This window comes from Syngnathoides biaculeatus, chromosome 20 (assembly GCF_019802595.1).
Source record: "Syngnathoides biaculeatus isolate LvHL_M chromosome 20, ASM1980259v1, whole genome shotgun sequence".
NCBI classification, from domain to species: Eukaryota; Metazoa; Chordata; class Actinopteri; order Syngnathiformes; family Syngnathidae; genus Syngnathoides; species Syngnathoides biaculeatus.
The window spans coordinates 16695843-16708029 of NC_084659.1; the positions used below are offsets into that span (position 1 = coordinate 16695843).

Consider the following 12187-nt stretch of genomic DNA (forward strand, 5'->3'; position numbering starts at 1 on the left):
CGTCTGCACGGGGCGAAACGGCACCACGTGCACACACACACACACACACACACACACACACACACACAACGTCAGAAGTCCAATTCATGGTTTCCTCGCCGTGGTTTCTGCTCAAACCGGGCCTCGTTCTGCTTCTCCAATAACAACACATTTCTGCTGCCTGGTGTCGGGATTTCAGTCACTTTTTTTTCTTTTTAACTCACTTTTATTCTGACACGTACAGTATTGCGATCTCATCCATGAATATTAAATTGCAGTTTTTTTTTTTGTTTGCACATTTCTGTGACATTTATTACAGGGGAACTAAACTTATTTATTATTTTATATATATTTTTTAAATGTATAAATATGTATATATATTATATAAATATATTTATTATTATGTATATTTATTATTATATTAATTATTTCACATTATTTCACAAAAATAACCCTTACTTGAAATTACCTTGACACTTGATGAAATTCAGTCTTCCGCGCAGCACCGCAGCGTTTACGATCCATCTGCAGTGTGAAATGGATCAAAGTTAATATTTGACTCACACATTTTTTGTTTACGACACGATACTGCTTATCGCGGTATCATAATGACCGTGAAATGAAGTCATGCTTTTGAGCTGCAGGTGTGAGCAGTCTTGGCGTTAAATGTGCATTTCTTTCGCCTCGTTGCAAAACCAAAGTGAGGTGTTTGTTCTTGTACTATATGCACACACAAAAAAGCATAGAACTAGATTTGACATTAATATTGTTTTTCTTTTTATGACTTTTTCTTTTTGCACACTTTCCTCAACAATGTGATGACAAATTCTGTATGTGTCTATGAACGTTTCCTCCTGTCTCACTCCCAACCAAAAGAGTGGTTCTCATGTGAGGCCCCTGGGGGAATTATCAAAATAAAATAATAATAATAATAAAATGTGTGCATTGTGTGCAAACAATGCCTAGCTGGACCCAAACTTTTACAATACATGTTCTAAGCAGTTAATTAGTAATGGAACTGCAGTTTTTCATGAAGTTTTTCCATCATGTTGATATTACACACAGAGCAAAAATAAATTACTGTAATTCCCGGCCTACAGAGCGCACCGGGTTATAAGCCTCACCCGGTACATTTGTCAAGGAAATACCATTTGGTACATACAGACGCCGCAACCATCTAAAAGCCGCAAGTGCCCACATTGAAACATGAGATATTTCCAAAGAAAGACGTTACACAGAGTTTAACGCTAGTGTCGCCGCACTAACGCTAATGCTAGCACCGCGCTAACGCTAGCACTACACTAACGCTATAGCCCAGCGCTAACAGGGCCAGACCGGTCACTTCCCCAGCACATTTATTTCACTGGTCTCACTCTTACCTTTTCCGCTCGAGTGCCCCCTTGCGGCCGTTAAAAAAAAAATGCACAAATTTGCGGCATCACCGCATAAACTGCAGTGTTGAAAGCATGTGAAAAATGTCGCGGTTTATAGGCCGGAAATTACAGTAACTAACCAGCTTTTGTAGCACAAACCTGAGCCAAAAGCTGACATTGTCGCTTTTTCTCCTCTTGCTTGCCCGAATTTCCACTCCTGCTGTTTGCTAGTGGCTAGCAAACTAAGCTAAACTAAACAGGTCATGAGGCTTCAAATTGCATAAGCTACTTGAGCACCCTTACGTCTCCTTATTTATAATTCCTTGGTAGCCTTCTCATTTGCCATCCACCAGGCAGACGGACGTCTTTAACCTGAAAAAAAAGTGCTTGCAAAAAAAACAAAACACCAAAAAATTCACACGCAAACTGTCGTGTCCTGTCTAACCACTAGATGGCCCCCGGAAAGGAGCGAGGCGATGTGGGGGGTAGAAAGCAAACAAAGAAGAAAAGAGAGACCGAAGAAGAAAGTAGTGCGATACTGCTATCTGAAAAAAAAAAAAAATAATAATCAAATGATTTCAACTGATAAATTTACACCCTGAAAGCTAAAAAAAAAACAACAGTTGAATCGCATCAATATAATTAGAGCGATAAAAATAAATCATAACAAATGACACCACTAAAACGAATAAATAAAATTACAATACAAGAAATTACTAGCAAAAATTTAAGTACTGTCTTCAATTGCTATTGAACTGACATTTAGCCCGCATATTACGTTTATAGGATGAAAAATAAAATATTAACGGAATAATACAAGTAAAATAGTTACAAAAAAAAAAAAACGTTGAAAAATTGTTGTGCCCTGCTTCCCAAGAAGAGTGGAAAAGGAGAACCAGCTCGATATTTGAATCGATGTTCACTTCCTATTGGCTGTCCCAATACTTTCCCCCTAAGTGTTGTGTCTGCCTCTCACGTTCTCATGTTGACGTTTCAGCGCTGCTTCCCTCGACTTTGCCCGCCTGCCCGCCCATCAAATGGCGCTTTGGGTTTGACCCTGCCGCGACCCCCGCGCCGGCAACGCCGCCACTTCCTGTAGCCACACGTCTGCCCTCGGGTCAAACATTAGCCACGGCCCTTGAGGCAGCTAACTCGGGATTGAGGAGTATGCGGGGGTTGGCGGGGTCAACTGTTGAAAGATCCACTCCCAAAATTTGCGGCTTTTTTATTATCACGTATCCAGGTGACGAGTACAAACGCGCATTCAGGAAAATAAGTTATGGCCTGAGGTTAATAGTGGTGGGGGCTTGGGGGGGGGTGATTGGTGCCTCCTCTAAAATTGTCAGTTCTCCACTCTTAATGAAAAACAAACTACAATTAGGAGATTGCCGCTAAAAAAACGTGACCGATTATCTGGACGATTATCCCGTGGTGTGATTTTTCCTCCTTGATCCGTTCAGATTTTATTCGCCGATTGTAAATTTTAAACTTGCTCACTATTCACAAATCCTTATGTCCGTGGTCATCAATGAAAAAACGATTAAAAGCTGATACAAACATGACAATAATTTACTAAATTTAGGTACTTACCTCCGTAGCAATCACGGTGAGCAAATAACGGATTATTAGACATTATTCTCATGATTATCATGTAGTGGGGAGTGTGTCATGAGTCATTTTTTTCCCCTCCCTGATCTGCTCTCAATCGTATTTGTTAAACTAGTTCAATATCCACGATGGCAACGTTTTGAAAATCAATTCAAGAAGAGACGTGCATCGGCTCAGGTGTTATCTGTAATAGATTATCCTGAGTTATGATCGTTTGGTGTGCTTTTTCTCAAGACTGACCTTTCACCCCAAATCTGCTCTGAAAATGGTCAGGCCTGACAATCATAAATGCTAAAAATGTTTAATATTCATGATAGCAAATTGTGATGTATGTGGTCAACCGGGTCACTAACCAATGACAACTGGAACTAAATGTAACATTTCCCCCATTCAGATCAAATTCAGCAAAGGGCCGATTGTCAGCTGTCACTGAAAGATGATCAAGAGTGATTATGCTGTGGTGTGGAGTGTGGCAAGAGTGGTTTTACCCTCCTTGATCTGCTTACAGTTGGAACAGTTAAATCTGTTCAATAATTACAACAGGAAACTGTATGTGTGGTGTCTAAATGAAATGACCTGAAGATTTTTTTCCCCCTCCCTATGTGGTGGTGTGCTCACGTTTGAAAAATCAACTAAAGTGGAGTTCACACATTCTGACGATTGGGCCGGATTTCTACGTTTTCGTGCCCTTTTACAATGGAAGTTATGCCATCTGCTTAGAAATCATTTGAGACCGGCAATCGTGAATGTTCAAGTTTAACATGAATGATAGCAAATCCTCATGTACATGGTCAAGTCCGAGTTTGGTTGCTCTTCTTCAGTTTTTTTTCTCCTGACACACTGGATGGCCTAGGGCACAATGCTGCCCCTCACAGGTCAGTCATGGTACTACAACATACATCATTACGTACGCATGGTAAGAATATACATACCATAATTTCCAGCCAGACGCAACTTTTTTCACACGCTTTCAAACCTGCGGCTTATGCAGTGATGTGGATCATTTGTGCATTTTTTTTTCTGACGGCCGCAAGGGGGCAGTCGAGCGGAAAAGGTAAGAGTGAGACTGGTGGAATATATGTGCCGAGGGAATGACTTTTACAGATGTTTTTTTTTTTTTTTATCCGGCCCTGTTAGTGCTGCGCTAGCGGTAGCGTACTGCTAGAGTGTTGCTGCTGTGTTACTGCCGTGTCTCTGTGATTTTTACCAGTATGTTTTTTTAACCGGCCCTGTTAGCGCTGTGCTAGCATGTTGTTGCTGTGTTACTGCCGCGTCTTAGTGATTTTTACGGGTAGTTTTTTTTTTTAACTAGCACCTGTTAGCAATGCGCTAGCGCCACGCTAGCGTGTTTCTGCTATTACTGCCTCGTCTCAGTGATATATATATATATATATATATATATATATATATATTTTTTTTTTTTTTTTTTTACCAGCTCTGTAAGTGCTGTGCTACCGTGTTGCTATACCGTGTACCTGCCGCGGCGGTATGTTTTTTTTTTGTTTTTTTTAACCAGCCCTGTTCGTGCTACCGTGTTGTTGCCATGTTAAGCTAAGCTAAGGTATTAAAACTAAGCTAGCATTAGCGCCGTGCTAGCGTGTTTCTGCTGTTACTGCCGCATGTCAGTGATTTAGGTATGGTTTTTTTTTAACCGGCTCTTTTAGTGCTGTGCTACCGTTTTGCTATACTGTGTACCTTCCGCGGTGGTATGTTTTTTATTTATTTATTTATTTTTAAACCAGCACTGTTCGTGCTACCGTGTTGTTGCTATCTTCAGCTATGCTAAGGTATTAAAACTTTGAAAACTCTATGTACTGTCTTTCTTAAATATCTAGTGTTTCAATGTGGGCACTTGCGGCTTATACACAGGTGCAGCTTATGTATGTAGCAAATCCTTCACAAATGTATAATCCGGTGCGCTCTGCAGGCCGGAAAATACGCTACACGCCTCGTCTTTCACCTTTTTAAAACGAGATGATAAAAGTCAGTATGGTTAAAATTTTTTAGGTACTTTTTCCCATGGTAACAAGTGGGTAAGTAGGTACTTTTTGTTTTTCTTTTCCGAAAAGGTTACGCTTACCCAGAGGAGTTTTCAACCTCGCCAGAGCCCAAACCGTGTCAAAAGCTGACATCGGCAGATGTTTGTTTACATCCCGCGCCGCAAAAAAGAAAAAGGATCTGGCCCGATGTTCGCTTTTAGCGCCACGCTGGCTAAAATTAAAAGACCTCTCCGCATTCGCGGCGGCGTGACGACGAGGCAAAAATGACGGGGAAAAAAAAAAACTTAATTAATTTCAGCCTGCTCAGGGGAAGTTGTATTTCCACACGAGAGCAAATTCTGCCTCCATCGTGCCTTCCTCCTCGGTCAAGATGGCCAAGAAGTGAGCTCATTGTTTTATAGGCCTTCTGGTGAATATCTATTCATAGCCTTCAGCGTTTATGGCCTCCGTTCGTTATCTGGGGCAACAATTACCGCACATTAACTTCACTAATGGAAAAAGCTTTTCCGGACACGGCCGGATGATAATCATAATAACAGAAAAAGGAAACAAAATAAAAATGAGAAAAATCACTGGATTAAGGTACACTAATGCGGGATCTCTCAAACGTAATTGACCTGAGGTGCATATTTTACATAAGAAGAAAAGAAATATCGAGGTACACCACCGCAAAAATCTCACAAAAAGCGGATAAACGGGTTAATTATGTACTTTCTGTCTCTTGAGTGGAAATATGTATCAGGTCAACAAACAAGCTAAAACGTTCACAAATCTCTCAATTACTTACAACATTTTTTTGGAGAGACTCCGAGCAAACTTTGAAAAAATAACTAAAAGGAGTAAAACGAACACTTTTTGTGGACGATAATATTCAAAAAGAGGTTGAAAACTGGTGAACTTGAAATATTTAATAATTCCACTGATGAAGAACAGCTGCGGCCGGAGCAGGTACGAAGCCGATTGGCTGAGACGTGACACAACTGTAAAAATATCCAATTTTACACCATTAAAACACTCGTTTTGCCACAACTGTAAAAAAATAATAATAATCCGATTTTAAACCATTCAAACACTCGTTTGGCCAGAGTGACGTTCGGATTTGTGTGTTGTTGTGTCACTTCCCATTATTTTCTTCAACTTACTGCGGAGTAACGATCTCAGCAGACACTCGCAGGAGCGGCCGCCATTACAAGAATAACTCATGCACACATACACGAGGTTTTTTTTTTTTTTGTTTGTTTGTTTTTGTTTTTACTCCTTCACTCTGATATCAGCAGGACGGAGGCAGCCAAGGGAACTAATTGCAGCGTACGTGTTTCAAAAAAGAACAGTCTGTACAATCGCGAGCTCCCGCCCTCCCCCGGCTCCCTGATTGGCCAGCACCCAAGTGGCCTGCTTTCGTGTTCTCTGCTCTGATTGGCTGCCCCGCGAGCCACTTATCTTGTTTTTTCTCCCCCTTTCTGCAGCTCACATGCCGACACTGACGCTTTTCTGCCCCACATGAGCACTGGGCTGGATTTTTCTATTTTTTTTTTTTTTTTAATTTTTACGCTCATTTGTGCTCACTCACTATCGCGCAGTTGTTGCCAAGTCCATGTGAGGTTACGCTGCAGTGCAAATAAGCTCCCTGTGCATATCGTTGAGCTTCGATTAGCGGTTAGACAACTTACAGTATGGCTGTGTGAAAAAAATAAAAAATAAAATTGGCATCGCAAATTGCGCCAGAAAGAACACATTATAGGCTTATTTTTGCAACAGTTTTATTTATCTTTTAAAAACAACGATTAAAACATTTACAAAAAAAACCCAAAACGTTGCTTTGGATAAGCCATTCAAACACACACACGCGCACACAACATAAATAAGTTATTTTCAGTGTGTTTTTTTTAAGGCACACAGGTACACTTCAGAGTTCACACCCTGAGGCAGTGCAAGTTTTGTTTTTTTTTTTTTTCTGCCTACTCCACAAAAAAACTTGTAATAGTGCAATTACATGTTCCACATGAATTTCACATATTTGCATAAGTAGCTTGGTGATTTAAAAAAAAGAAAAAAAATATCTGGACACCACAGTTCAACACGATGGGCTGCAGAATAAACCAAACATACATACTTTAAATATCTATGGATGATGATCGGCAAATACTGTGAAATTTGGTCAAATATTGCAAAGCCAATAAAGGCTCACACTTTGGCAAAACCCTGATAGTTTATAATAATAAAGAAAAGGGGGCACAAAAAAAATGTAAACGTGGCTATGCCCAGGTAAAAAAAAAATTAAAATAAAAATGGAACCTTCCCAGTGCAGCAAGCTTAAACAATGGGACACCAAGCCATAATAATTAAAAAAAAAAAAAAAAAAGTCTCCATGCAACCCTGACTTCTTGAAATCTGCATTTAACAAAAAAAAAGTGGAATACCTGAATAATAATGATACATTAATGACCACTTGGAAAAAAAAACATCTTTTTATAGGGTGGAAATTGCACTGCAACTCCCCCCGTGTCAAAATGCACACTTATTCAAAGACACAGGCATGAAAAGCATAATGCTTTTTATGTGCTACATATATAAAAAACTAAAAATAAAAACAAAAATAGGTAGTAAGAACCCAAAAATGGAGGGAAAGTCAGGGGGGATGATAATCAATTTGCACACTTCTTGCTACATTGTCTGCTGCTTCTGAGGCCATGTAAGAAGAATAATAAAAAAAAATAAGAGTGCCAAAACTTGATAGTGTACATATTTCAGTGCTTGTGCAGCCTCTATTGCCTTCCTATGGGGTCTGTTGAGGGTTCTTCCCCATGCTGCCTGCAAAGGAAGCAGGAAAGCACTTGAAAGCACCGTTCAGATGTAATAACACCGTAATAACAATAAACACTATTGCGATGGATACAGTCAATTATGAGTAATAGTAGTAACGCTTCAAAATGGCATGCGTGTCGATGAAAGGAGTGTGCGGTGGGTTCAACGACACGTACCGAGCTGGTTTCACCCTCTGTTTACGAGACCTGCGGCGCCGGAGCTCCGGCGCCACGGGGCGGCTCGTCGGCGTTGCCGTCCCCCCCGGAGTGCGACCTCTTCCTCGGACACTCGCTCGACAAACCTGACGGGAAGACAAAAATAAAATAAAAGCCGTCAAAAGGAGGAAGACAAGAAGGGGAAGGAGTGAGGAGAATCGTTGTGCGTAGCTGCACGTCCTCGCCACCCCCCCCCCCCAAAAAAAAATAAAATAAAAAAAATCAGCGTAGTTGGGTGAAAAGCAGGAAATTCGACGTCCGCGAAGATGCGTTGGAGAGGGCGTGCGCTTGTTGTTGTGGTCGTTGTCACCTGCAGCATCCGACGGTCTTTTCTTCGAAGAGTCTCTCTTTGGGCTCCGAGAACGCTCTCCGGAGCGCTCCGCCCGCGGCTCCTGCCTCCTGTGAGGCGGCCGGGTGTAGAACTCCGGCAGGTCCGAGACCTCCGTCCACTTAAAGTTCCCGTCCGGGAGCGGGCCCCCGTCCGGTTCGAAGTTGTAGCGCTCCGTGAAGGAGCGGACGTCATCCTCGAGGGTGGCCTTCAGGCGGGCCCGCACCTCCTCTCGGTCAGGTGTTCCGAAGAGGTTCTTGCACACCGGGGGTCGGACGACGTCCTGCTGCCGCGCGTCGACCCTCTCCAGCGGCGGACTCGCGTTGGAAAGGCGCACGTCTGACATGTTGTTGCACATATGACAGAACCCCCCCCCCCCAAAAAAAAAAAAAAAAAAAAAAAACCCTAAAATCCCAAATCGTATTCCTTTGCAGTCACAACGGGAATGCGGCGCTGGTACTCCGGTGCGCCATGCATAAAGTTTTTTTTTTTTTTTTTAAATCCACAGAAAAGCCACGAGGGAGGTTTAAAAAGCGCTCCTGTCAAGTGGGCTCGCAAAGCCGCAAACGCACATGCGGACGCACACGCAGAAGTCAAGTCGTCAAAGGCAACATGGCGTTGGTGTGAAGGAAGGAAGGCAAGTTGACATGAAGGACTATTTAAACAGAGGCGGCCATTCATTGGCCTGCGCGCTCGCTCGCCCCGCCCACTATTCGACGAGCTCTTAAAGCAGCACACTTTGACGACACCGGGTCGAGTCAAGAACGCAACCGAACTGCCTAATTAACACTTCCACTCCATTTGTAATTATAGTAAAAAAAAAAGAAAAAAAGAAAAGAAAAAAGCCCGATGATGGACTTCAACTGACATGGAAAAATGATGTCACGGCGGGGCCACAAAGGAAACCGATCGAGTGGCTTTCATCCCCGAGGCCACTGGGAAATTGTGAAAATTCTGACCAAGATCAAAGGAGAGCACGCAAGTCAACGCCGTTTGCGGTTCATTTACACCCCCGTGCGGGCTTCTCACTGGAAAACTCACCTAATGGCTGTTTGCTTGAGTCTAGGTGCAAAAGAACTGTTGAAGGGAGTTGCGTTGCTTAGTCTCGACAAAAGTAGCGTAATACCCGGCCTACGAAGCGCACCTGGTTATAAGCATCACCTAGTACGTTTATAAAGGAAATACCGTTTGGTACATACATAAATATATACGCCGCAGCTGTGTAAAAGCCCTAAGTGCCCAAATTGAATCCCACATTGAAACACAAGATAGTTACAAAGACGGTACACAGAAAATTTAACGCTAGCACCGCCCCGCAAACACTCGTCCCGCTGCATTAACCCTAGCGCCACGGTAACAGGGCCGGTTAAAAATAACATACTGGTAAACATCACTGAGACACGGCAGTAACACGCTAGCTCAGCGCTAATAGGGCCAAACCGGTAAAAGTCACTTTCTTGCCCCTAGTGCTAACCCTAGAGGTGCCTCGCTAATGCTAGCAGTAGCACCGCTGCGCTAACACTACCTCCACGCTAACGTTGCCAGTAAAAAAAAAAAAAAAAAATGCCAGTAAAAACCACTGAGACATGGCAGTAACACGCTAGCGCAGTGCTGGCTAACAGGGCCGGACCTCTAAAAGTCACTTCCTTGGCACTAGTGCCAGCACTAGCGCGAACAGGGCTGGTTTAAATAAAACTTACCGGAAAATATCACCGAGACACGCCAGTAACACAGCAGCAACACGCTGGCACAGCGCTAACAGAGCTGGTAAAAGTCACTTCCTCGGCACATATATTCCACCGGTCTCACTCTTACCTTTTCCGCTCGAGTGCGCCCTTGCGGCCGTTAGGAAAAAATGCACAAATTAGCCGCATCGCCGCATAAACCGCAGGGTTGAAAGGGTGTGGAAAAAAGTTGCGGCAATTGGGCCGGAATGACGGTAGTTCTTTTTGCCAAGTATTGCACGATAAAAACCTTCAATTGCAACGACCATAATACAAAACACACAAAATAGTGCAACCATAAATCAAGAAATAAATGTTATGAGCTGCGTTTAAAAGCAAACAAAACGTCCAATCAGATTGCTCGTAGGTCATGCCAATTATGCTGGTTACAGCCAATAGAGGGCGCAGTTGCAACGTCATGATTTTTAATTCCTGGCGTCGCATTATAAAACAATCCCATCTGTACTGTATTATTTCCTCATTTGTCTTGACCACAAGTCAATCATTCATCCAAACGCCGCTCGCACAATTCCCCGTAACTGCAATCTCCTGCGCTGTAAAAACTTTAAAGGCTGTTTACAATTAACAGATAAACATAGGCCCGGGAGAGTCGGGACGCGTAGTACTATCACAAGCGTCAGCTGATTGGAGACATGCGGACAAGTTAGCGCCGCTTGATCCAATTGCGGCGTACCGTAAAAAAGAAAAAAAAAACTTGATTAAATCTCTGCAAATCCACTCAGAGCTGATTAGAGGCAGCGCTGTAACAAAAGTAAGAGAAAAGCAACCGTCGTCAATAGTAAAATAGCGTTTGAAAAAAAAAAAAAAAAAAAAAAACACTATCAAATTATGTTTTTATCTCGATTTCAACTTTCCCGTTGCAGCCCTAAAAGTCAGAACATCTTGTGACGGGCACGCAGAGGTGAAGGAAGCGACCAGATATAAATATCTTTAGAACGCCGGCATAAACGAACAATTTCGCGAATCCACCGAAGTCAACAACGGGCAAGAATAGCATATGAACGAGTCAAAAAAATAAAAAAGGAAAAAATAAGATGCTCGTATGGGACATTTTCAAGGAGCCGCATGAGCCGTGAAAACATTGATTAGTCTTCATGAACATGACGCAAAAAACTGTGTGTTTGTGTGTGTTGTCCCGACTCAAATGGAGAAAATTCTTCATTACTGTGAAGTACCGTAATTCCCGGCCAACAGAGCGCACCTGGTTATAAACCTCACAGAGTACGTTTGTAAAGGAAATACCATTTGGTACATACATACGCCGCAGCTGTGTAAAACCCACATTGAAACAAAAAATATTTACAAAGAAAGACGGGACACAGTTTTATGGTAGCACTGCTGCGCTAATGCTAACACTAGCGCCGCGCTTACGCTAGTGGCATGCTAATGCTAACAGAGCCAGTTTGAAAAAAAAAAAAAAAAAAAAAACAGTAAAAATCACTGAGACATGGCAGTAACACACTAGCGCTGCGCTAACAGGGCCGGTAAAAGTCACTTCCTCGCTACTAGTGCTAATGTTAGCGGTTGAATTATGTTCTATTTTATTTTATGGAGTTTATTTTTTAAACTAGTTATGTAGTGGGGAGTCATGTGATTCACTATCACCAATAAGCTGTATGGGCGTGTTTCTTTTCTTTTCTGTTGCATTATAATACTGGAAATACTGTCACTCTGTTCACTGTGCACGTACGTGTATGGCATAAAAAAATATATGCATATATATAAAGAAAAAGACGGCGTCAAGTATTTTCCCTCCAACTATGGAAGAGCCTGGAAGTGCAAATGCAACACCGGCGCCGCGCTAAAGCTATTGCTAACGCTATCGCCGCGCTAACAGGGTTGATTAAAAGAAAACTTCCCGGTAAATATCAGGGATACGCTAGCACAGCACTAACGCTAGTGCAGCCCTTACTTGATATTATCAACACACTTCCGCCATACAATTGATACTTTTCAGTTTTAAAAAAAAAAAAAAAAAAAAAAAAACACTTTTGACCAAGACCGTTTGTCCACAAATACTGCCATGTAAAATGACTATTATTATTAGTTATGACATGTTTAAAAAGGTGTTTTTAGCACGTGGGAAGGGTATTTTTAAGGGCTAATACTTTTTATTTACATTTTTCACATGGCC

General features: G+C 42.2%; 1 protein-coding gene across 2 annotated transcripts; it reads right to left on the bottom strand.

The window, feature by feature from the left end:
• Positions 1-6895: 6895 nt before the first annotated feature.
• Positions 6896-10793, bottom strand: LOC133493511 (cyclin-dependent kinase inhibitor 1B-like). 2 transcript variants are annotated; one of them, XM_061806947.1, is made up of 3 exons: positions 8291-10792; positions 7942-8066; positions 6896-7771 (listed from the first exon to the last, which is right to left on the bottom strand). In XM_061806947.1, exons 1-2 carry the CDS (start codon positions 8664-8666, stop codon positions 7963-7965), a joined length of 480 nt encoding a protein of 159 aa, XP_061662931.1. In that variant the 5' UTR covers positions 8667-10792; the 3' UTR covers positions 6896-7771; positions 7942-7962. The 2 variants fall into 2 exon arrangements, with proteins under 2 accessions (XP_061662931.1, XP_061662930.1); XM_061806946.1 differs by having other exon boundaries at positions 7942-10793.
• Between the last annotated feature and the right edge of the window lie 1394 nt (positions 10794-12187).